Genomic DNA, 27,873 nt, shown 5'->3' with positions numbered 1-27,873 from the left:
GTTTGGCCTTCCAAAAGAGGGACACAACTAGAAATCAGTGGTTAAGTTGTATTTACAACACTGTTCCAGATAAGTTCAAACCAAATATTCAGATGTGTCCAGCGCATTTTACGGAGGATGAGGACTGTTTCCTGTGAGAGTAGCCTACAATGCCGGTGTTCTGACAAATAATGCTGACTCACAGCCTGTAAGTTTTCATATTTAAAGGATTTGCCACTGATGATTCAAACGTGAGTTTTGAGCAGTGTAGAGATTGTTTCTCCGATCACAAATGCAGACATGGTTTTATGTTTACGCGGCGCGATGCAACGCATCTCGTAAAAACACAGTATAAGTTATTATAATCCGTAATTATGTCCCCACTGGATGCAACAAATGCCTTGTTTATAATAGGTTTTATTGTTTTTGTCTCGTCGCTCCGGCCGGGACACGGCATCACAATATGGTAAGGGGCGTAACATTTCCGTCACACGCTTGAGGTATTCGGCCAATCACAACGCACTGGATAGCTGGCCAATCAGAGCACACCTTGCTTTTCAGACCGATGAGCTTTGTAAAAATCGACGCGTTTCAGAAAGGCGGGGCATAGAGGAGAAACAATAATGTACAGTATGTGGAAAATAATGTGTTTTTTGAACCTTAAACCACATAAACACATTTCATTACACCAAATACACAAAATAATGTTCTTTTTTAGCAACGTCATATGACCCCTTTAAACTGTGGGACATATTAGCTTTAAAAAAAGATTATGTAAAATACTAAAAATGCTATGAGAATAAAATGCTAAAATAACAAACCCATCAACAGCAGAGTTAAACTATAACGTCAAAAAAATATGGTAAACAAAATAAACTTTAACTTAAATAGTATAAAACATACAAAAATGTACTTATTTTATCTAGTTGCCAAGGCAACATTTCTCATTTTCATTTATTTTAACAATGTACTTAAATAACTAAAACTAAAACCGAAATAAAATGAATAAACACTATACATTAAAAAACTAATAAACGAATACAATTACAAAAACACCCAACAAAATAATAAAATAACAAATATATATGTCCAAGTTGCTCTATTCCAATCAAAGAAAGCAGAAGGTCTTAAGTCACCATTAAAGTAGCCCATAGTATTAGCCCTATATTCCAAGTCTTTTGAAATCATATGATAGTTTTATGTGAGGAAAAGACTGGCATTTAAGACAGACTGGAAATCCTGAAAATAATTCAAAAACTAAAACCATAGAAAACATTTTCATTACTTGAAATAAACATTAAATGAAGTCAAATAAAATAACTTTAAACTTATTTAATTTCAGCTAGTTGGCAAGGCAACATTCTTCATTTTCATTTAATTTAAGTTGAAGTACTAAAATAACTAAAACTAAAGACTACAACTTATTAAATAGTTGACTAAATATTACCAAATAAATATATATATTAAATAGTTGAAGAAGTACTAAAATGACTGAATCTAAAATTTTAATAAAATAAAGCTATATAGAAATATTTTTAAAAAACTAATAAAAATGACAAATTACCAAAACTTTAGCTAAAATTCAAATGAACAGAAAACATAAAAATAAGATGTCATTCAAAATATGAACAAAAACTAAAATATGAAATCAATGATAATAAAATACCACTGGTCATGGCTCGAATAAAACTTTGGTTAATGACAGAATTTTCATTTTTAACTGAACTATTACTAAAAGCATAATGTCTTTTTTCAAGAAAGTCCATACTTAGTCAAGTTACATTTATAAAAAAAAAAACTGAAAAATTGCACTTTTAGGTGTATAACTGCTTGTTACTGTGGCAGTACCCTTAAAGAGACACCTTTATACCTTATTTACCCCTAAAAGGCACATATTAGTGCCTTGGAGTAGTAATATATGTACTCTTAAGGCAATTCATACATTTTAGGGTTAAATAAGGTGCAAAGTTGTCCCTTTAAAGGGCACTTCAGTGTTGTTCTCCTACTACAAAGCACATTTTTGCACATTTTTATCTGAGAGGTGCATAGTAGTGTGTAGTTTCATCCTCAGACAGGGACATCTCAGATGGTCGTCTGTCTGCTTTCACTCCAAAACCCCCACGGTGAGCTCACACTGAGGGGCAGTGCAGAGGGGTGTGTGCTTCAGCACCTGCAAATGAAATTAAACCGATTAATAGTGCACAGGACAAACAAACTCAAGCCCTCTGCAGGCAACATGCTAATGTGCAGCTTGTGTGGAGGATAATGGGACATTTTAGACTGAAATGACAGACTTTTTTTTATCTTCTACTAATGCATGCTCCCTTAAAATTCATCGAAAACTAATTATTTTGTATGGGAATGCAATTTTAGGGCATCAGAATGTGTGCAGCGGAGATTAAATGTATAACAATACAAATCATTAGAAGTCATAAAAGACATGAATCATATGTTCAGGCCTTTCATTTTTAGCTGCACATAAGTGTATGAGACCATTGAACACTCTTTTGTCACTCACACCCGTTTGCGTTTCCCATGCGTTCTTACCGCATTTGCATGAGAACAGTCCTGAGAGGCGGGTGTGAAATATTCTTTTCATGCTCTGCTAAAGGATGGAGATCCCTGTCAGGGCAAAGCTATCTTGTTGTGGCTTTGGTTTGTTTCGAGACCGCTGGATTCCATGAGACGAGGTTTTATGTCATGTAATGGCTTCCCATTTGCAAGGTGGGCCTCTGCAGCTGCAGAGCCCATTACAAGTTGATTGACATCATTCTTGGGACGTTTACAGGTCATTTGCAATGGCATGTGGTGCATAGTAATGGATTAAGGTCATATGAAAGCACACTTGTTGAGTTTCTAGACTTTTTTTCATTTGTATTGGTTTCTGTTCATTGTTCATTTGTTCATCAAGAAGTCAATGACAAATAAGAATATTCATGAAGGAAAAAAAATTTTTTTTTAAATCTGGTTTTAAACACATAAGTATAAATAGTACTTTGTATTCATGTTGGTTTCATATGTTTTGAAATACTTTTTCAAGAAAGGTTTCATTTGAATGACTCAAAAAATGTCATGTTGTGTAACCATGAAGTAAAAAGTAGCATTTTCGTTACACTGTGAATACATACAATTTTGAAGAGATTTTACCTTAACAAATATTAATTTATATGTAGGTTTTTGCAGAGTCACACCAAAGGGCATTTTAGAATATGAACTTTACAGTCTTGCAGGTTTGCAGGGGTCCTCTCTATGATATAATTTCCTGTTTTCTGCATGTCAGCCATACCACACGCCTTTGTTTTGTTGGACAAAAGTTTTTCAAATATGAATAATATGTAAAAAAAAATGATTAAATATTAAAATACATTAAATGATATAATATGAAAAATTACAAAACTTGTACTGTTGTTTCCAGAAATGATAGGGGAAATTATAACCATGCAGTAATGAATTCTTTTAGTTAGTTTTTTTTTTTAAACCCTCATTAGAATATCAGAACATTTGCATCACATTTTTGACTTTAACCCCTAAAATAATCAAAATTATTTATTTATTTTAATTCAGGAACTAAACACACGCTCATTATAGAAGGGCTGTATTCAAGTAATTGTTTGTATGAATTGCATTTTTAATGTATTTTAATGAATTTTTGAATAAATTAATAGATATAGGATTAAAAAAATAGTGCCACATTGGCCATACAACCCTATTCAAAAGTTGGGTTGATCAAAAATACAGTAGAATACAGTAACATAGTTAAATATGATTACATTTCAAGTAATGTTTTTTTTATTGTAACATTTTAAAAACAATTTTAATAAAATAAATTTGTGTGATGGCAAAGCTGAATTTTCAGCATCATTAGTGTCAAATCCTTCAGAAATCATTCTAATATGCTGATTTCCTGCTTTTTATCATTATCAATGTTGAAAAAGGTTGTGGTGCTTAATATTTTTTTTGTGGAAACCATGATACGTTTTCTACAGTATTTCAGAATTCTTTGATAAATAGACATTTCAAATGAACAGCATTCATTTGTACTGTTATGAATGTCTCCTTTGATCAATTTATTGCATCCTGAATAAAATATTATTATTATTATTTTTTTTTCAAGTCGCACAGAATGGAAGTGTATTTAGTAGTTCGTACACATTCACGGCTGTGTGGTTTGTTGAATAATTTCCTTTCTGGTCATCTGGGATGAGTGCAGCAAAAGGTGGGGGTTTCTTTTCGGGTGATGTTCCTCTTTTCCCCCTGACACTGTTGTGATTAAGGATTAGACCGGTGAGGGTCTTCAGCCATTTCTCCCCTTTCCCTAAACAATCACCCCTTCCCTGCCCCCCACCTCCTTCTTTTACCACTCCTCCATTCCCCTGGGGGTCGGGGGAGGCTTTTTAGCCCAAGAACTTTTTACTCATTATGTTCTAAAGTCTTTTGCTCAATCAGTGGATCAGGAGGGAAACACCCCCCACCCACACATCCACCCACTAAACCACCCAAAAGCCCCCTCTTTCCTAACCACGCACCCTGCCTGACAACAACATCGCAGCAAACATTGAAGCCCCTTAATGCTTCTTCCAAGTACCCAAAACAAACTGACCAGATGTCTGTTTATCACACACTAATGACCCGAAGAGAACAGCTTTAGTGTTCTAGACCACCAGGTATTTAGTTTTCAAATCATTTGTGCCTCTAATGAGTAGCGAGGACTTCTGAAGTTGGACTTTTCCCATTCTCTACTATTTATTCCTCCGCAACTCCCACCGAACCATTACATCACTCTCCATCTAAAGCACTTGTTGTTTTTCCTTATTAGAGTGGTAATGAGGTCTCCGGTTCCTTGACCTCCTCATAAGAGTAAGTTTCTAATTATAAGCTGTAGTCTTGCAGGAACTTTAACAATAGGCATTAGACAAAGTAGCCGTTTTGTTTGGTTGTGAGGTTAAGTTACAGCCGCATGGATGGAAATTAGACTTAAGTCAGCAGGTTCACAAGAGCCCTTGTGTCTCAACAAGCCCTTCATAAGATGACATATTGGTTTATTGGAACCTCCTCCCTCGCATTTGTGTCTTTTCTGCTTTTCATTAACAAAGGGGGGGGAATCTTATTAGTGCGTCTCGACGTGATGAGAGAGTAAAGTTACAGTCACTAACAAGCTACCTCAAAATCTAGAGAGGAGACACTATGAAATTAAAGTTAGTTTTGCAAGTGGAATGGTTTAATGGATTTCTGTGCACATTTTTTTTAATAACTCTTGAAAATAAAGTTTTTTTTAATACACATAGAACCTTTCCATTCCACAAAATAATTCTTTAGAAGTTCTTTAGAAGAATTTTGTTGTTCTGATCACTGAAAGGTTATTTGGGGAACCAAAAATGGTTTTTCTATGGCACAGCTGTGTTTGGAACTTTTATTTTTAAGAGTGTAATTGATAAACATCATGAGCCGTGGTAACCATAGACCTTAGTCAGGTTACGCTACTATAAATAAAGGTTATTTTCTGACATAGATGGTTTCATGAAGAACCTTTAACATCCATGCTCTCTTGGAAATAAAGGTTCAAAAACTGGGTTTTTCACAGTAATGCCATTGAAGAACCATTGTTTGGTTCCTCAAAGAACCTTCCAGTTCTTTAAAGAACCATTATTTTCTTAGTGTGAAGAACATTTGATTAATCTAAAGAACCTTTTTCCACTAAAGAACTTCTTGTCCAATGGAAAGATTTTATGGATCTTAAAGGCTCTCTTCCATTAATACCAATAAAGAGCCTTTATTTTTAAGAATGTGGAAACTGTTCATTCCACAAAAGGTTCTTTATATTTTTTATAAGTGTTAGACTGATAATCATCATGAGCCTTGGTAACCATAGACGTTAGTCAGGTTAGATGTCATATTGAAATTTAGGATGAAAACAAGGCTATGAGGGATAGACTTACAGTCTTTACAATGGCATGCATGCATAAAGGTCCTAGATCATGTAATTGTCATCAAATCACAACGTTCAAAACTGTTTTATGGAGTTTTTGTCTACTGAACTTTTTCAGAAAGACTCTCATCAGCTGAAGAAGAACGCACTGTACTTCAATCCCTCACAGCCTCATTTTCATTCCTGTCAGAAATTAAATATGGCACTACCCTGACTAAAGATCTATTGATGAAGACCCCAAAATACAGACCCTTATGCATGTCCCAAAAAACTACTATAAATTGTAGGTCCAACAAAGTCACTCTTTGGATTCAAGGTATAATTGCTAACCACAAACTACAGAGAATCTACCTTAGTTGTTAAAAGTGCCGGCACCCGCAGGTCTTCATACACCACACAGAGCCAGTCCCGTCTCCTCTCACAGTTGGGTCAGCTGATCAGTATGTCTGTGGTCACCAGGAAAAGGCATATCAGATTACTTTTATGTCAACCTCTTCACCAGTGGATGACACTTTCAACACCTCGCTAGGTTGTATCAAAGCACCTCAGAGGGTCGTCGTCTCCAGGTCTGACAGCAACAGGGTGGCGTGATCGAACCCTGAGATGTTATAACCCAGTGACATTCACAGTAGCCTCAAACAATGTTTTCTTAAACTAATTGGGTATAGCTAGTAAAATAAGCATCGAGTGAGACTCAATGCATAGTGAAATAAAGTGAATAGTATATATTATAGTACCAGCAAAAAGTTTGGAATAATTATGATTTAAGTCTCTTATGTTCACCAATACTGTATTATTTGAAATACAGTAAAAACTGTAGTATTGTGAAATATTATTACATTTTAAAATAACTGCTTTCTGTTTTAATATATATATATACAAAAAAATGTATTTGTGATGGCAAATCTGAATTTTCAGCATCATTACTCTAGTCTTCAGTGTCACATGATCCATCAGAAATCATTCTAATATGTCAATGCTCAGTAATAATGATAATAATGGATCTTATTATTATCAGTGTTGAACAGTTGTTGCTGTTTTGATGATAGTAGAATTTTATCAGGATTCTTTGATGAATAGAACGTTGAAGATAACAGCGTTTATTTGAATCTGAAATCTTCTGTGACATTATAAATGTCTTTACTGTCACTTTTGATCAATTCAATGCTCCCTTGTTGAATACAATTCTATTAATTCATTCTATTAATTTTATTATTAATAGAATTAATAATAAAATATTAATTTCTTTCTTCTTTCTAAAACCTGAAAAAAACTGTTTTCAACATTGATAATAATAGAACAAGTTTCTTGAGCAGCAAATCAGCATATGAAATAATTTCTGAAGGATCATGTGACACCGAGGACTGGAGTAATGACACTGCAAACACAGCAATTATCATCACAGGAATAAATTGCATTTTAAAATAGCCTATAATAAAACAGATATTTTAAACTGTAATAATATTTCACCTTATTACTGTCTCTGTAGTTTTGATCAAATAAATTAAGCCTTGGTAGGCATAAAAGTCTTATTTCAAAAACATCAAAAAATCTTAATCATCCTTCATATAGCTAGTTAGCATATAAGGGCTAGTTGTCACACTTTTTAAAAATATTAAAGTGCCAAATATGTCTATAGTCTGAGTTTACACAAGGCAAGTTTTTGTGACATGTTCCAATAACAGGTTCACTTTTTTTTTACCAACAGCTACTAAATTAGATAACATTGGAACTGAATGATAAAACTACAGAAAACAAGCATTTCTTTGGAGTTCTGACTCAAAGCATATGTATTTAGGCCTTCTGACTCGTTTCCCATATATAATGATTATTATATAATCTCCCCAATACAATTCTGATGTAAGATAAATGTACATAGGCCTATAATATTTGTGTGCTATAGGCTATATATGATAGGTGTGTAAACAAACACAAACAACTCCTCCGCGCGCTTTGTACAGTTCAGTGTGGAGTGGGCGGAGCTAAGAGAACGTGGAGGTGTGGTCGCCGTACAGCAGTCTTAAAAACACGTGTTGAGCCGAAAAGCGTGGAGTTCAGAAAAACTCCGAGGGAGTTGTGTGGGATCACGGAAGAATCGCCAAATAAAGTCTTCGTCACGCAGGACTATGCCATCCTACGCACTCAATCAGTTTATTGATCTGGATGATGTCCTGTGCAAGGTATATTTAGCGTTATATGAGTTTAAAACTACAGTGTGGTTGTTTTGAGACGGGTCACGTAGCATAAATCATGTTTTTAGGGGCGTTTTTTTTTTCAATGCATTTGAATGCATTCTGCAGGAAACGTATAATGCCTAATGCAAACGATTTCTTGTAAGGTCGAATCAATTAAATGAAATTCAGCTTGCTAGAAACGTCCCAACCAGGGAGGGAACGTGGGGCACGACTCACGAGTGAGCGCCTTTTTATTGCAATCAGCCATTATCGTTATGCTGTGCTAGTTTTGCATGTATGAAGCTTGAACAGGACTGCATGAAAGCACCATTGCTTGTGGCATTGTTGAGATTTAGAGCGCAAATATTTGAACTTCGTTTGATTTTTAAACGTAAACAAGTTGAGTGCCCGGAGTTGTAAAAAAAAACTTACCGCTGCAAAGTTTTTTTCTAATTCTTTTTGCTTCGCGTTAATGTGCATGGGAAGAAAACGGGAACTGATGTTTCAGATTTGAAATCGCGGTCTTTTTCTTGCTGCATTCAATTATATTTGCGAATGGATGTGTTCGACTCGTACACGAATCGTTCAAATGAGTCGGTTCACTGAAACCTGTTGAAAACAACTGAAACGGGGTTGCAAAAACTGAACTGGTGCGCATGATATATCTATATATAAACGTATTAAACCGAAGACAAAATGTGTATGTATCGGTTTTTTTTGGGAGTGTTAGGAACCACGCGAATAGTTTTTGAACCGGTTCTTTTGAAAGAACAGATTTGCAAAAATGATTCGGACTCCCTTGCTTCCACTTACTGAATTTGCAGGAATGGCATACTTGCTGCTTTAAATAAAACTGCCAGACTTTGTCATCTACTTAGAGATGTCTAACCCTTTGTTCTTTTCCTTACAGCACATTTTAAATCTTGACCTTCGAGAGCCAATGCAACCCTCACACACAGCTGCTGTTGGATATAGGAAGCCTGACAGTCCCTGCACACTTTCCTCCACCAGTTCAGGACTTTCTATTGACAGCATTGAGAGTGGAACCATGAACTCAAGCCACTGGGGCCCCCAGAAAGTATCGTCTCGGTCAAAGTGGAGCAAGATGTCCTTTTGGTCTGAGCGCTCTGTTAGCATGGTGGAGGGCAACACTGGAAGTCTGGGTTGGTCTTCTGCTGAACCCGGCCATTTAAAGCAGTCTTCAGTCACGTCAGGTGCCGTTTCCCTCTCTGGCTCAACGTCTCCGTTCTCTGCGGCCTCATTGCGCTACAAGACCGAGCTGTGCCGCACGTTCGCCGAAAGAGGCGTGTGCAAGTACGGCGGCAAGTGTCAATTTGCGCACGGCCCCGAAGAGCTACGAGACCTCAACCGTCACCCGAAATACAAGACTGAACCCTGCCGCACTTTCCACTCCATTGGCTTCTGCCCCTACGGCATCCGCTGCCATTTCGTGCACTATGCCGAAGACGATCACATGCAATCCCTACCCCAGACCTGCAACTCGACTATCCAACGGCCTCCCCTCCTCAAGCAGAGTTTCAGCTTCGCCGGGTTTCCCACAACTCCCCAACATCTAGAAGCCCCCCTAGCACCTTCCTCGTTCCTGTGCGCACCTTCTGTTTCGACTCCAACGTCGACCGTCATGTCCGACCTTCTCTCCCTGGCATTTCCTGATATAGACCCCAGCACCCTTCTGGACCAGGCCCGAGAGTTGCACCCTCAATTTCTGCCGTCTCCTGACTCTGGCTACTCGCACTCAGGACTGACGCCCACTTTGTCGCCCACCCAGCTCGCTCCTTCCCAGCCTGAGGTCTGCTTGCGACAGAGTCCCACTGGCGGGCCTTCCCTAGGCCTCCGAAGTCTATCCCACACCTCTCTCTCAGACCACGAGGGTGGCAGCTGCTCTTCATCCAGCAGTATGAGCGGCTCTGAGTCCTCCTTCGGACCCGAAGCCAGCGGGCGCAGGCTTCCCATCTTCAGCCAGCTTTCAGTACCCGATGACAGCGTCTACAACGAAGGCAGCAACTCCGGCACAAGCTTCTTCCTGTAGACTGTCGCTCCTCACCGGGACTGAACTGTATACTGTGGTATACCTACTGTATTATGTGGCCGATACTTGATATTTTAGTTAAGCTCGGAGTGAAACATACTGTCTGAAGGTACTGGATGTTGAAATGGTTCTTTAAGTGGGGTTTCATGTGCTTTTAAGTGGAGCGATTCACCATGTATTATTTTTTTGATAACTGAAAAGACAAGTGGGGAAAATAATTAACTTGAAAACCTGCAAAGTTCTGGCATCAACAAGTTGTTTGCTAACATGAAGCTGTTAACTTTTAGGATGCATTTAGCAATCAGTTATTTACAAAGTTATTGTACCGAAATAGCCAAAGAGAGGTTATGACCAGGTCTTAAGGTCTTTTTCAATATTTGAGATTCATTGTACTCTTCCTAAACCAGAGACCAAACGTTTTTTTGTTTTGTTTCTTCTCCACAGTTTGTGTACTACCATCGTAAACTGACTGTTTCTGATGTTAAAATTGAATTTATTTGGTTGTTAGTCTGCAATAATTGAGTTCTTCCAGCTTTTTTATTATTTTTTTTTCATTTATTTTTTTTTTTCAGATCAGCGTTTGGTTCGCTCCCAGACCTACTTGCCTTAAGTTTCCGAGGGTCCGTACGCAGGCCTCTGGAAGTGCACAGTTAGTACTTTACATGGAATGAGTTGCCTGTGTCATAGTTTTTGGTTGTGCAGCTGTTATTATTGTAAGTTTAGGCAAATCAATTTATTACTGTATAAGCCTTTAGTGGCCTTGTGTTTGGTTTAGTTGTTTTTATAGCTGGTTCTGATGGGTCCCTTTTTGCATCTGATTGTCTGAAATGCCCTTGTTGGCTTTGTGTTACATGATGGAGAGTTTCAAGTAACTTAATTTCCTTTTTTTATTTATTTTATTGTATTTATAGAAAACGTGTTTTTTGATAATGTTTGTATTAAGTTTAATATATTGATTACTTCTCCCTGCTGCCCTTCTTTTGTACTGAAAATAAACCCTGTTGTTGAACATTGACTCTTGGTGTTTCTCTTTAATGATTTCAATGGATAGTTCACCCAAAAAGTAAGGGTCGGTAAACCTCACAATTTTCACATCGTTCCAAATCTCTATGATTTTTATAGTGTGGAACACGACAGCGTTTTGAACGGTTTTTGTCCATATGATAAGTTAAAATTGTATTGACAAAGATCTTGTAGTCTCATCTTTTGTGTTTCACAGAATAAAGTTGTACAGATTTGAACTATTGAACTACTCCTTTCAGTTTTTCAGAAACTGATTTCCAAAACTGAATGCTTGCAAAAAAAATAAAATAAAAAATAACTTGAAAGAACAAGACCCAAATTTGCTCTTATTTCTGTAAAAAAAAAAAAAAATCTTTAATGACCTGGAGTTGTTTTGTTGTACAATAAATAACATTTAGCATGTTAGGATTTTTTTGAAATAGTTCATCCATAGACATTATGACTTCATTTGCTAAATTGTGCTTTGATTATAGTATCTTATCAGTGCTGTGAGTTTGTTCGTCCTTCATTTATTGTGGTTTGTGGTTGGGGGAGGTGTGAGCAGATCATATCTAGTATGGAAATGACAAGTCCTTTTGTTTTATCTGGTTAACCCCACATTTGCCTATCCTTCAATGTGTTAACAGGTTGGTGGTGACAAATATATAGAAAAATATATAAATTTTATTTTATTTTTTTGAATGACCTGTGGCTCTACCCTAAACTTACATATTTACTTTCTCTTAATTTTTCCCACTTTGTCCTTTTAACTTCGGTATATGAGGGTCCTGTTGGTGTTATGAAAAGTTGAAACTGAATCCCACGAAAGCTTTTGATAGTTAAGTAACAAGAAACTGATTCTGTTCACTATTCACTTGTCGGGGAGGACAATGTTTCGGGGAGGCGTCCTTTGAGAGAGGCGAACCAGGGAAAGGGTTAAAACGGTCTTACTGTTCTCTATTGTGTGCGGGGAAGATTCTCCCACATCGCCTAGTGAGTTTTTACAAAGCCAGGCGCATTCTCACACAGGGCCCGGATCATATGGAATCCCGAGCAGATGGCCACATTCACTGGGACTGTGGGTCAAACATATGCTCTCCAGGCTCTTGTGTAGAATGGAATCTGTGAGCGGAAAGAGCTGGGGGTGGGGAGCTCAACCTGGCTACTGTAAGACAATGGGACAGGGAAAGAAACTCTTGCAAGTTGTTAGGATGAAACATTCTCAAAATCACTTGACTGATAGCTTCATGTTTGCAATGATATATCTGTGACTAGTAGTGTTTACGTTTGGATTCAAACGGGTACTTAAAAAAAAAAAAATAGGATTAACATTTTTGATATAGAAGTTGGTTAAATACGGGGACACAAAACTCTAAAAACCACTAAAATCACACATATTAAAGCAAAATGTTAAAAAAGCTATAATAAAAAAAAAAGCTATATCATCAGCTATATTAAAACGATGGAACCATAAGATTGATGTATGTTCTTAGGACAAAGGTTGGGGCAAGTTGTCACATGTTATTTATTTATTGTTATTCATTACAAGTTCTGTTGCCCAAAATAATACATTTGTATGCCGTTTTGATGAAGTGATAAATGTCTAAATAATTTACAATACCTTTTTAATAAAGTGGAAGGTGGAAGGGTTTTGGACGATATTTCAGTCATCAGATCATCATCAAAGCAAATGATTGATGTGTGCATTAGATATATATATATATATATATATAAACAGACATTCACAAAGTTTTTCAAAGAAGTTTATTTGATTAAAAATACTGTGAAAACAGTAATATTGTGATATATTAAAATAACTGGTTTCTCTTTTAATATGTTTTATTTATTCCCGTGATGCAAAGCTGAATTATTAGCATCATTACTCAAGAAGCAATTCTTATTATTATCAATCTTGTGCTTCTTGAAATTTGTGGACACCATGCATGCATATTTTTCCCATTGAAAGATGACTGAGACTGTTATTATTATATATATCATCTTTTCTGCTCCACTCAAGAATAATAGTAATAAAGAATACATGACTGAACCTTTGAAACCTTTGAACAAGGCTTTAAATAATTCCCCTTTACAGGTGTATACAACTAAATAACCGCCAGAGGTCAGTAGACTCTTACAAATACACCCCATATGTGACAAACAAACGCTGTTAATTCTCCACTACTAAAGAGCTCATGTCACAGTAGCTTGTAGCAGACTGTTCTGTCATCTACTGTAGTCTATTATAATTCATCTTCTATAGCTGAAATGGCATAACAGCCTACAGATACAGTCTATTGCCTCATGACAAACAGTGAGCAGGAAGCTGCCAGTCAGCTGAAACTGCATGTTTCAGGAATTTATTCATATTAAAATAAAAGTAATTCAATTGAAAAAGTAATTAATATTGTAGATTTAAATTCTGGTTGCACTATAATCATCCATGTTTAATTTGCATCACAGTTGTGGTGTTGGGATATTATTTATGGGGAATCCCCATCCTCTATATCCCATGAGGCCTTTCAGATGAGTGGCTAGATGTCTTTAGATTTATAAATTATCTACATCTTCTATAATGTGTATTAATTCCCCAAGGAAGGTCTGAACTGCAACGGTATACAAATATAGACAGAGTGCGGGACCTTATGACAGCAAAAGAAAAAAAAAGCACATGTTTTCATTAATGTCACAATTGGTCAGTTTCACTTCCCTTTCCTGCTTGCTTCATTTCCTCCAAATGCAGTTGCGGTACCTCATAAAAGAGGAAGTGCTTGTGGTCTGAGACACAACTAACATTTCAGAACTCAAGAGGCTTTTGTAATCAAGTCGTCAAGTCTTTGTTTGAAAGGCTAGAAGATTATACTGTGTTGTTGTATAAAATTAGAGAATAACTGTATTATAGGACCTAGAAAATTTGGAAATCACATGGTTTCCGATTCAGATTTCAGGATGGATCATTTACACGACTAAACTATTCTTTCCCAGAAAAGTTTGGATATCCAGTCTTTTTTTTTGTTATTAGGGTGTTGTTTTAAATAACAAGGGTGGATATACATTTTTCATTTTCTGATGTTTTTGGAAACCTACCAGTTGTTTCAGCTGTGGATGTTTGAGAGCCAGGGCAAAGGCATTTTTTCATTGTGCTACTTTAAAAGACAGTGATTTAAGAACATGTTCAAGGACTTACAAAACAGTTGTGAATTTTGAAAAAAAAAAAAAAAAAACTGCTCCCTTTCAGGGGAAGGCCGATTGAGTAACTCTGAATGAACTGGATGTTTCCAAATGGTCTTTCCAAGGTTGTTTGGAGGTCAGTTCCCTACTGAGAAAAAACAGAAAGCACAAAAAATCATTTAATCACAGATTAATCACATCTGTCTAAATTATCTGTCTAATTACAGTGACAAAAAATAAAATAAAATTCCTGTATTCCTTAAGTACTTAGCATTTAAAAAAAAAGCTGGTCCTCATCCTCAGGAGGCCAAAATAAAATCTTCTTTTTAACCATGCAGCAAAATGTGTGTTTTTTTTTGCAGTGATTGGTGTGATTGTATATGCAAGATATTCAACATAAATACACAAATTAAATTAAATTAAATCATAACAATAAATGCATTTAAATAAATAAACAAACAGATACAATTACTAAAATTATTTTCTGTTTCAACTCTGTTAGCAAACTTTCAGACCGATTTGTGTGATTTCTTAACAATAAATATTCAAGGTAAATACACCATTTAAATTAAATTAAAACAATAAACAATATTTTTGATAGATAGATAGATAGACAGATAGATAGATAGATAGATAGATAGATAGATAGATAGATAGATAGGCAGATTAGAAATAAACATAAATAAATAAACTTCCTGTAATAACTTAAAAAAAAAAACTCTTAAAATTACAACAATTGTTGACATTGTTGGAGGAAAAACTAAATATGTGCGCTGTTGTATATTCTGTTCAACCTTGTTAGAACAATATCAGAGAATTGAAATGTATTAAAATAAAAACGACTAACAGAAAATGACTGCAACAATACAAATAAATAAATACATAAATAAAATTAGCAGATGTAACTAATTAGCTTCAGTTATAATTACTAATTGTTGACACTGATATGATTTTAATTGCTGATGTGGAGCAGACTCACCAAACCACTTACTTTTCACAACAGGTTAATTTGATATTATATAATAGTCTATAATCAAATATATTTTAAAGTTCTACAAAAACACAGGATTTGTTAATTTAATAATGCTCTAAAGTCATATGATACCAGCATGTAGCACATTTGTGAAAAGTGCCTCAGACCAAAACAAATCAACAAAGCATTTGGATCGTGATGCCTTTCCCTTTTGGGAAACAAAGTCTGGTTCTGTGATCTTTGAGGTTTTATGTGTTTTGTGTGAGGTGCAGTGGAGGGAGAGGCGGTGGGGTGAGAGGAAATAAGGCCACAGATGGAGGCAGCAAAAGGGTGGAAAGCAAAGGGAGACTGCTGCTGTTTTCAGAGCCTCTCTGGGCTGAATGGCACTCTTTGTGATCCTGTCACAGCTCCACATCCCACATGTGTCTCAGAAGCATCAGTCCTCTCCCCCCTGCTGACGCAAGCACTTTAGGAAAGCCAGAGAGTGAGAGACAGCGGCCTCAGAGGACAGGTCTCCGAATCTTTTTAAAGCAACCCAGGCTTCCAATCACATTTCAGTGCATGTGTGGATTTGTCCTGGTGCCCAAGGCTTTGAAAACGGACTCAAAAATATATACATATATATACATATATACAGTGGGTACGGAAAGTATTTTAATAAATCTGCAAAAATGTCAACGATTCTGTGTTTTTCTGTCAATATGGGGTGCTGTGTGTACATTAATGAGGAAAAAAAATTAACAAATGATTTTAGCAAATGGTTGCAATATAACAAAGAGTGAAAAATTTAAGGGGTTCTGAATACTTTCCGTACCCACTTTATATATATGCACACACACACACACGCGCACACACACACACACACACACACACACACACACACACACACATATATATATATATATATTCCCAGTAGATATAACATTACTTAAACACATTTTATTTTATTATTTTATTTTATTTTATTTTACAGACACGACATTAGTACAACACATTTTTGTTTTGTTGACTGTTTCACATGACAAATGCAATCAAATGACTATGTATTTTTCCCAGTAATAAATAATAATACTAATTCCCCATATAAATTAACATTTAATATTAATATTTAATTAAAGTTTTATCATCTTTATCAAAATAAAATAAAGTAGCATAAAATATAGTACAGCCAGATCAGATAAAGCAATGTGTCAATATTTATATATAAGTTCTCAATATATATTACATTAGAAAAATGTATTAACCCATTAGTTAATTTATTTATGAATATTTATTTGTTTTATAAAAGTTCTATTTTTATTTAATCAGATGTTGCACACTACAATAACAGTCAAACTACTACTACACTCTTAAAAATAAAGGTGCTTCACGATGCCATAGAAGAACCTTTTTGTCTAAATGGTTCCATAAAGAACCTTTAACATCTGAAGAACCTTTCTGTTTCACAAAAGGTTCTTTGTGGCGAAAGAAGGTTCTTCAGATTCTAAAAAGATAAGAAAGAGATGGTTCTTTAAAGAGCCTTTGACTGAATGATTCTTTGTGGAACCAAAAATGGTTCTTCTATGGCATCGCTTGAAGAACCTTTTGAAGCACCTTTATTTTTAAGAGTGTACTATTACTACTACACACACAGGTATGTTTGTATATATTCTGTTTATATTAGTATATTTAGATTTATTAATAAGAAGTTAGTCATGATAACACATCAAGTGAAATAAAATATATTTGTAGAAAAATTTAACATTTCTATATATCTGCTTATTCAGACTTTACCTTATAACGTGAAAAAAAACATAGTAACAATAGTTAAAATTTATTTATTTCTTTTTTTTTTATTTGCGCAAGCCTTCCTCAAACATTGCACCAAATCATGGAGAGTTTTGCTGAGGTAAAAAAATAAACCCTGAAAGAATTGACCAGGTTCTTCTCAGAAATTGTGTAAGCGAGTGTTGCAAGCGCTAGCATGCTGCCTAGCAATGAATGCTGCCTAGCAATGAATGCTTTGTTTTGACTAGGGGACTGTCTGTGTAAACAACGCCAGAGAAAACAGCGTAAAGGAAGTGTAGTGTGACCTCACACCTGATGTGAATGCACATGTACATACTGACATCAACCCAAGACACACTGCGGCGAGGGAAAGCACTCCTGGATACTAATTCAGGGCACCGATACCATCGTGCTGATCTTACTATGACTCTTTTCTCATGAGAACCTGTGGGTCTGAAGGTGTAGCCTAATTTGACAGATAATGCTAGTCTTGAAGATATGAGTTTGCCAATATCCTTTGCTGATTCAGCAAAGGATTTGAAATTCCCTAGATATGTATTATTTCAGGATTGTACTGTTTGCACTCCCCTCGATGGGCAGACTTCCTGTGTGAGTGACTGGCGACCGGTCCATAGACTCACTATGATAAAACATGGCTGAAAGTTTTCTTTGAGATCCTGTTAAGCTTCTCTAAAGATTTTTCTTTTTACCCTCTTTCCTCAGACGTTTCCTCTCCGATTGCCAAATACTGCAGTAACAGCTAGAATGGAATAGTTTTGCACTTCTGTAATGGAAAAAAAAGTAGGCAGTGGTGCAGCTGTTACAGAAGTGGTTACATTCGCTCCACCGCTGAGCAACATAGTGGAAGCATGTCAGGTGGTTTAAATCAGACGTGCTTTAGTTTGAACAGCGGTGAAAACTTGACTGGATTAATGTTTTAGAAGGGTTTGAGAAATGGCCTTTTACCCCTATAGTTCCAGTGGACTTATTTTGCATAACATGTTCTTAATTTAGAATCAGTTCTTCAAACTGAACAACTACCCAGAACAACTTAGCGACCGTACCAACAACCATTCTGAACACCCTAGCAACCGCATAACAATGCACTAATGACCAGCATGTGTGGCAACTGCATAGCAACACACTAAAACACTTAGAACACATTAGCAACTCGATAGCAACACATTAACAATCACTCTGAATATCTTAGCAACTACATAGCAATGCACTAACAACCACTCAGATCGCTTTAGCAACTGCACTCCCAAAACAACAATTTTTACTTAAGTTATGTAGCCATCTAGCAACTACCTGGAACACAGCATCTGCATAACAACACACTAACAACCACTCAGATCACCTTAGCAACCACATAGCAACACAATACAACTCTTTTTACTTGAGCCAGTAAATAACCAACAACTACTCACATCACTTTAGCAACTGCATAACAATGCACTAAACTCTTTTTTCCTTAAGTAATGATCTAGCAACTACCAAGAAACACCTTAGCAACCTTACAGAAATACACCAACAGCCATTCTGAACATGCTAGAAACTGCATAGCAACACACTAAAAACACTAACGCACTAACAACCACCAACCAATAACAAGTCTTTTTACTTGAGCCAGAATTAAACATCTAGCAACTACCCAGAACACCTTAGCAACTGCATAGCAATGCAGTAACAACACCTTAGCAACTGCATAGCAATGCACCAACAATTACTCAGACTGCCTTAGTAACCACATAGCAACACACTAACAACTCTTTTTACTTGAGCCAGTAAATAACCATAGCAACTACCCAGAACACAACTGCATAGCAATCCACCAACAATCATTCTAAACACCATAGAAACTGCATAGCAACAGACTATGCAGACTTTTTCTTTATTTATTATTATTATTATTATTATTTTCTTTCTTTCTTTCTTTCTTTCTTTCTTTCTTTTTTTTTAACTTGGGCCAGTAAATAACCATCTTGCAACTTACAGAACTCTTTAGCTACCACATAACAATGCACTAAAAACATTCAGAACCCCTTAGCAACACAATAAACACATTAACAACCAAAATTAATATTATTTTATATATACATATCTTTTGTGTGTGTGTGTGTAAACTACTCTCGATTTCTAATACGTTTCCAAAAATGTTGGCCAAAAATCCATTTGTTTAACTGCTCAGATTTAGCTGAAAAGCCAATAATAGTCTGTTTGAAGGTACAGTATGTAATATTGACAGCAAGCGGTTGAAATGGGTACTGCAGTCCGAATGTAAAATAGCCTATGCCTCAAACTCCGCGCTCAAGCAGGTTGCCAGATTGAGGAACGAGCAACAGGAACGAGCGCAACTGACAGTGGAATTCAACGAGCCTTACACTGTAAGTAAATGAGTCAATTTATGCGCGTTTTAATATGTCTCTGGTCATAGAACTTTTTATATGGATGCTGAGGCTTTTTTAGGCCGTGTAGAATCTGTGATCTCCGACCCAGTTTGTTTGCTGGCTTCCATGGCTGCAGTGTGTGGTGTTTTCCACCAACTGGCAACCCGGGGTTTCATACAGCACCTTTAATGGCAGATCCCACAAACGTTCAATGTGTGTTAAATTAACTAAATCTTTTTATCTTAATGTTATGTGTGTGCCTATACACAAATTGACAAAAAAATAACCCTATCCTGATAAATATTCAAAAGTAAGAAGTGTGACAACTTGCCCCAACTCCAATACATGTTGCTGGTTGTTTGCAATTACTATTGACAGAGCAGCTGGTGAATAATCTGCACTGGTTTAATGCTGAAATAATGGAGATGCTCAGCATGCTTAGTTTGCAATGTAGATCCTTAGCGAAACAATGTCTTTTTCCTGGAAGAGGGCTGAGCAAAATTTAAAAGCAGTAAATTTCCCCATTGAAACAATCTGTTCTCCGGCTTATAATACTTAAGCTCATAGTTCCTTTTCTATTGTTTGTTGGCAGGTAATTTCCACACCAGATCATTTTCAGAGCAGAAGGAAGGAATTTGGCCTTGCCTGCAAAAAGCGTCTGCAGAAAGTGGCCCTTTCAAACTCCACTGACATTCATACTTCCCTCTCAGAATTCACGCACCTGTTCAAATAGCCAGCCTCAGTGGCCATAAAGAGGAATTGTTCACCGCCATACACTTGCAATGTCATGTGCAGTATTTCAGAATACCCTAGAGAGAACTTATTTTAGACTCAACATAAACAAGATTGTAATGACTTGTTTGAAGTCTGACCATCTGTCCATATGCTGAGGCTGGTTTCATGTCGCGAAAAAAATCATGCCTCAGCAAAACAATCTGGATGAAGCACATGTCTGGTGTCTGAGTTTCTGCCTGGCTATTAAATAGAGTTTGGTAATATGTTAGCAAATCTGTCTCTTTTTATTATTACTATTAATGTTTATTTCAGTTTTAGTTGCTTTAGTTCAAGTTAAAGTTTAGTTAAAGTTAAATCAATCAATCATTCTATCTATCTATTTAAATTTTAACTTTAGTTAACTGTACGAACCCTGGAACCTTCATATAATACAAATATTTTATTTTATTTTACCAATCTTTAAATACATTTTGGGTAAATATAAAATCCATTTTCTAATAATATTTTGGAAAATATATTTATATATATAATATTCATCTTGATAATACTATTTAAAAATTGCAAATAAATATATGAGGAAATATGAAACATTATAAATATTTGAATGATCAAATAAAAAAAAAAATAAAAAAAATAAAAATATATGTTTGCAAATATATATAAAAATCTTTTTAAAATCATACTATATATAACGTGATGTGACGTGTAGATTATATATATATATATATATATATATATATATATATACACAATCATTATGTATAAATTATATATATTTACAAAAATATGTTGTAAAAATTATATTGTAAATTTATATAAAATATTTATATTATATTTATATATAGGCTATGTTGTTCGGGTTTAAAGAGTATAATTAAATGGAATGACTATATCAACTAATTGACTCATAAATCATATGCCAGAAGAATCATAAATGAGTATTGTAAAGTATACTGCATTCATTACCTTCCTGACAATTTTCTAGTTATTAAGCTAATTACCAGTAGATTCATCACTAATTAATCGTTACTGAAGTATATAGTCATGTTTTGTAGCCAGTGATTTTTAAACCCTCCCTGAGCATGTTTGAGACATGACATAATTTAGTGCCAATACATTTTTGTTCAGTCCTTCATAGTTTGTGCTTTATACTCATTTACACACTGATTAAATCCTAATATGGGAATAAAACAGTTCTGCAAACAACAGATGTAAAACTTTTTTGTTATCTTTCACAAGGGAACCTGAAACAGTAAGCAGCAGAAGTTCTGCACGTTTGAGACAGAGAACAATATGTGACCCTGGAGCACAAAACCAGTCTTAAGTCGCTGGGGTATATTTGTAGCAATAGCCAAAAATACATTGTATGGGCCAAATGATTGATTTTTCTTTTATGCCAAAAATCATTAGGATATTAAGTAAAGATCATGTTCCATGAAGATATTTTGTAAATGTCCTACTGTAAATATATCAAAACTTAATTTTTGATTAGTAATATGCATTGCTAAGAACTTCATTTGGACAACTTTAAAGGCAATTTTCTCAATATTTAGATTTGTTTGCACCCTCAGATTCCAGATTTTCAAATAGTTGTATCTCGGCCAAATATTCTGGTCCTATCCTAACAAACCATACATCAATGGAAAGCTTATGTATTCAGCTTTCAGATGATATATAAATCTCAATATCGAAAAATTGACCCTTATGACTGGTTTTGTGGTCCAGGGTCACATATGTGTTATTTTATATTTAGACCTATGCTGTTGTTTTGTGCTTTTACACAAAACACATGTTGTACACTTCTACAAGTGCTAGAATGTGTCTAAAACAGGGCTCTGCCTGGAGAACTCATGCCCAGAAGATAATGCTTTACTGTCTTCTGACTATTATCTTTCTCACTTTCATAAACTTTTATTTGCTACAAATGTTTTTATACTGTATTTATTTGTTTGTTTTTTTGGTCTACTCATATCACAAGCAGTGTTTCAACAGATTAATATATTTGCAAAGGTGTCAATTTGTCGCACTAGATGTACAACTTGTTTAACTTTATTATCTGAAAAACATAACCTAAGATTCTTGTACACATTATTTAGAAATTTAAGACACAAGTTTAAATGAATTGCATTGCATTAAACAACAAAACATCAAAATCCATTACTGATAACCAGCTAGTCGACTGATTATTTTAGAGCATGAAGTCATTTCTTCTCCAGACAGATAGATGAGCAGAGTAACCACAGATACATTTCAACATATAATGTTTGATAATCAGAAAGTGTCCAAATACATTTGGTCTTTTTGAACAGTTCTGTTTTTTTTTATAAATGAAAACTTAAACTTATTTGTGTGAAATACTTTGTTTTAAAAATGTGCTTGTGTATATTTCAGAGCAAATGTTACATTTTTTTTTACATGTAACATTACGGTTAATAACAAAATAAAATACGTTTTATTTAAAGGAAACAAAATTAGTTTGGTACTTTTGTCAGAATGTAGGATTACTATGATAATTTGTCATAAAAGAAGACAGATGATCAGCTTGATTATTTTGTAAATATATTTTTTGAATACTAAAGTGTATTATGTGATAATAATAAAAAAATAAAGAAATAACAACAACAATTATTATTATTGTTGTTGCTACGAATATTTCATTTTTATTGTTGTTGTTTATGTATATTATCATTATTATTATTATTATTATTATACAACAACTTTTATTGTTGTTACTTCCATTACTATTATTAATAATAATAATAATAATAATAATAATAATAATTTACATTTATTATTATTACAACAGATAATTAGGTTAATTATTTTATAACGATATTGAATTTTTACTTATTATTTGGTATATTAAGGTGTTTTACAGATGATAATATACACAAATACTACTACTACTACTACTACTACTACTAATAATAATAAGCTAATATTATCATTAATAACAATACAAATAATATTTTATTAATTTTTCATTTTTATAATTTTTTTTCCTGGTTGTGTCTATTCAGGGTTAAATCCAAGTACTTTTTGAGGCCATTAACTGAAAAATGTGTATTGTTTTAATCTAGACACCACCTTCATTTATAAATCATTTCTGAGGTCTAAATATGTTTTTGCTAAATAAATAAATAAAAGGGCAACAGGAAGCAGGATTAAAGATGCTCCATGTGGCCTTGATATTAGTCCGAAAGCAGAGTGAAGGAAAAGAGGGAAATAGTTGTTGACTGACGTCAACAGCCAGCAGTGGAAGTGCCTTCCTTTTATAGACATGCTCTCTCTTTGGTACATTCCTTACTCCAGCAGCGCTCATCCCAGCAGTCCCAGGGAGGAGAGGTCCTGCTTGCTCGTGACGCAAAAGCACAGACAGTGAAGGGAGAGATGAGGGAAAAATCTCACTCTTAATCTTTCATTTTACTTTTACCTTTACCCTCTGGCCATGGCAGGGTGTGGTATGGTTACATAAAGCCTTACAGATATAGTAGCGTATAACTATCACAACTGGATATGTGAGTTTATACTTTAGCATGGTAAAATAAAAACAGGACACTCCGAATGACATATAAAATCCCATTTGATGTAACTCAGGGGCTTAATTCATATTTTCTAAAATAGGCATGTTTTACAGGAAGTTTTCATAGGATTGTAACATTGGAAATGGAAACACTCCCTCCAGTTAGCAGCGAGAATACTTTATCACAGATGCAATACATTTGGCAGCGAGCGACTGTGATTTAAGCAATCTCTCGCTCGGCTCTCATATTTTCGACCACATGTGTTCCTTCCACTCTCTTTGCTTGGGATCTGACCTCATATTGTTCTTGGCAGGCGAATCCTTGACAGGCTTAGACAGCAACTTGCACAGGCTGAATAAAAGCCAGATGCGTTTCCATGACGCTGTGGACGTCTGCACTGAGCGAGAGTTGTGCAATTCCCTTTATGCTACTTGAAGCAGAAAAGCAATTTCCACAATCTTAACCTTGCCCCAGCAAGAGACTTTACAGCCCACCTTGAAACCCTGAAACCACGTGGATAACGTGAAACCCTCTTAGGACTTCCTGCAAACTGAATATCGCCTATAACCTGATTGTATTCCTTAAAGAACTATTCCGGGTTCAATACAAGTTCATTAGACAGTTAATTAGTACAAGTTCATTGTGGCTTCATGTTGATTACCACAAAAAATAAATACATAAATAAATAAATCAAATAAATGAATGAACGAATGAATGAATAAATAAAAATAAATTAAAAAAATCCAATTATCCATCATTTTCTTTATAGCAAACGTCTGGGATGCAATGCAAGTGAATCCATATATGTTCAAATATGCAACAGTATACCAGTATAACAGTACTGGTAACAGTATAGCATCAGTATATCAACCTCAAAATGAACATAAGTTTACAACTCCAATTATACACAAGATTTTAAAGTGCTTTTATTAAATTATAAGCTTATACTTAAAAAAAAAAACTGATCCCATTTACTGCCATTGTAAGTGCCTCAATGTTATCAGCATTGTTATAAATTCTGTTGATTGAGCTTTATTTGTATTGAATGCAGATCACAATTGTTTTAAGGCAAGTTTTAACATTTTAAAGTACCTTATGTAAGTTTCACTTTTAACAAATTGGCGCTTTTACTTCCATTGTAAGTGCCTCACTTGAGTTTTGCCTTGGTTTTAACCATAACGAACTGAAATTCCTTTGTGGTAATCAATATAATGCCATAATGCTGTCGGCTGAACTTTATTTGTATTAAACAGATCATAAAAGGCAAGTTTTTTAACAGATTTTAAAGTGCTTTATGAAAGATTCGCTCCTGAATTGGCCCACTTCCATTGTAAGTGCCTCTGTAACTTTTTGCCATTTTTTAATTTTTTTTTATTAAATGCTGTCGGTTGATTATCTCTATTGACCTCAGACCAGAAAATTTGTTTAATGCAAGTTTTAAGAGATTTTAAATAGTTTTTATATAAACCAGAAAATCCCTTTAAGGCAAGTTTTTACTTCTGAAAAAAATGGCCTATTTACTTCCATTGTAAAAGTTTAACCTTTTGTGGGAATCAGTATTATGCCACAAATGCTATCAGTTGAGCTTTATTTGTATTGAACCCGTTCTGTGAAATTCAAGTCCACTGACATTCTCGATTGCATGGTTCAGGCCATTTTTGTGGTAATTTGATAAGGCATTTCTACAAGACATTTCTATTCATTATGCAGTCAGTGAACATAAACGTATTGCAACAAGCAGGTTAAACATTAGACATCCAGGTTGTCACTAACACTGTGCATTGTGTTTAGAAACAGGTTCGTAAGCAGTTGAAATGTTAAAGTACTTTATAAACCACTATGGTCTGTTAAACATTGATAGAATGGGGTGGACGGCTAACTTACCAGAAACAAATTCAATCATGGCTTTTGTTTTGAACAATGGCTTACACATTTATAGTCTAGGAGTTAAACAGTAAAGTTATGTCATAGCTTATACTATCAGTTCAGAAATTATGAATTCCACATCAATCCTGAGACTCGAAGTAGAAGGAAATGAACAACACACCAGTTTTGATTGTCTGACTTTAGGTTTGCTGCCATAGTAACCCCATGGAAACTGATTGTTGCTGTCTACTTCCTTTTTTTTTTCTTTGTTGCTTGTGAGACCTGCTTTCTCATTGCTTTTCTATGCATTGCTGTTTATTGAATTAAATTTCACATTATATGAACATCTCATTTGGTTTCTTTTCATTTGTGCTCCTAAATGTTACCAGCTATTCAAGATTCAGGGGATTCAGATGTAATAATCTACAAATTAACCATTGAGAACTCATGTTGATTAACTATTAATCTGAATTTCAGGGCTACATGTGCCACTCGATGTCTGTGGTGGGGATAGTTCACCCAAAAATGAAAATCTATCATCGTTTACTTACCCTGTGTCGTGTTTCCTTCTTCTATGGAACATAAAAGAAGATATTTTGAAGAATGTTGGTAACCAAACAGTTGGCGGTAGCCATTGACTTCCATAGTATTTTTTTCCTCCCATAGACGTTAATGGCTACCGTCAGCTGGTTGGTTACCAAGACTCATGCATGTTTAAAACAACTTGAGGGTGAGTATAATGACAGAATTTTCACTTTTGGGTGAACTATCCCTTTAAAGTGCATATTTTGTTCAAGGAAAAGGCAAAAAGGATGGATATGAACTGTTTTAGTTTAATTTTAAATATATAAAAGTATGATAAAACCATAAATATAGTATACCATAAATATAGAGGTTAGTGACAAATGGCCGTTTGAGAAGTTATTTAATGTGTGGCCTTTTGTAACTATCTACTTCCTCATCGAAACTGCTGACTCTGTTTGGAGAACTGTGTGTTTCCATATATTTTTTGTAACAAGTCTAGAGGAGCTAAAAAAAACAATAAAAAAACCCCAAGTGTGTCTGACTGCAGTGTTTGCTATATATTATTTTAAGAATCATCAGCATTTTTACCTAAAGTTAGTCACACATGACTAAAATGATTTCAAAGCAAACCTGTTGAACAAATGTGACTTTTTAATGAAACTCCCATTTAAAATGAGCAGGGTGTACAGTATGAGCTGATAAAATAAGCTTCTTTTCTACCCAGGGAGAGCTGTCAGAGTACAGAAGAGCATTAGTAAACATGAGGTAATCACAAGCCACTTACAATTATTGCAATTTCAGGTCTGGCTTTACTGTGCTGTATTACAGCTGCCACTGTTTGCTCTGTGAAGCACACCAATAGCGTCCTAAAGCACGTTGAAACGTTGAAAGAAGAGAGAGGGAGAAGACGGGCCATTTGTGTGTCCGTCTGGTTATTTGCTTTTACTGGACTGCCACTGTTGTTATGGTTACACATCCTGTGTGTGTTCTGGCGAAGAAGACGAGCGCAGTGAAATGGACTATACCCTCTAAAAAATGCTGGGTTGTTTCAACCCAACTTTGGGTCAAATATGGACTAACCCAACTTTTGGGTTAAAAATTGAATGTAAAAATTTAACCCAACGGTTGGGTTAGACCATATTTGACCCAAAGCTGGGTTGAAACAACCCAGCATTTTTTAGAGTGTAAAGTCCATAATTTAACTCTTAAATGTGACAACAGCTTCTACACCACACATTTTAATCATATCGTAACTTACCCTGAGAACTACAGACTTCTATCAGATGGAATGTTTAATCAGATTTTCCTGTGGCATTTGGCAGGGCCCACACTTCCTCATTTGGACCACATAGTGACATATGATATCTTAAAGTGCCATCTTCCCACACATGACACCGTTATGTTTATTTTCAGTTATGGTGGTCGTTATTTATATATTTAACTTATCAGGATGTAGATAAGTTGTGAAGTGTGAAGATCACATAATGTTTTTAGCTAAAGCACTTTTAGGGTGGATCACAGAGGTGGGGTCTTTTTTATATTTCTTCACATATGTCTTGTAACAATATGAATAATACAGAGAACAAAAATAGCCACTTGTACTTTTTCTTGAAGAAGAGGAGAACGTTTTTTGTTTTCATTCTTCACATATTTATTTTACTATGACCTAAACAAGAAGAACTTTTAAACGAAATTTTTAACATAAATCTGTCTTCACAACTGTCACCAAATGACATATGTGTAACAGACTGTTGAGATGACATCTTAAAGGGATAGTTGAAAGATAAAAAAAAA

The 27,873-nt window shown here is 35.0% G+C and overlaps 1 protein-coding gene across 1 annotated transcript; it reads left to right on the top strand.

The window, feature by feature from the left end:
* The first annotated feature begins 7,943 nt into the window (after positions 1–7,943).
* LOC107678256 (zinc finger protein 36, C3H1 type-like 1) lies at positions 7,944–11,183 on the top strand. The gene is made up of 2 exons (XM_016473465.1): positions 7,944–8,085; positions 8,990–11,183. Exons 1-2 carry the CDS (start codon positions 8,032–8,034, stop codon positions 10,127–10,129), a joined length of 1,194 nt encoding a protein of 397 aa, XP_016328951.1. The 5' UTR covers positions 7,944–8,031; the 3' UTR covers positions 10,130–11,183.
* Positions 11,184–27,873: the final 16,690 nt, after the last annotated feature.

The sequence above is a fragment of the Sinocyclocheilus anshuiensis genome, unplaced genomic scaffold (genome assembly GCF_001515605.1).
Source record: "Sinocyclocheilus anshuiensis isolate Anshui unplaced genomic scaffold, SAMN03320099.WGS_v1.1 scaffold1153, whole genome shotgun sequence".
Classification (NCBI taxonomy): Eukaryota; Metazoa; Chordata; class Actinopteri; order Cypriniformes; family Cyprinidae; genus Sinocyclocheilus; species Sinocyclocheilus anshuiensis.
This window is presented reverse-complemented; position numbering and strand designations above follow the sequence as displayed.

Bases quoted from the DNA above. Each gene is read 5' to 3' on its own strand.
- LOC107678256 (XM_016473465.1), top strand. From the start codon at position 8,032: ATGCCATCCTACGCACTCAATCAGTTTATTGATCTGGATGATGTCCTG. The intron at 8,086-8,989 runs GTATATTTAGCG...TTTTCCTTACAG, and splicing joins TGGATGATGTCCTGTGCAAG to CACATTTTAAATCTTGACCT.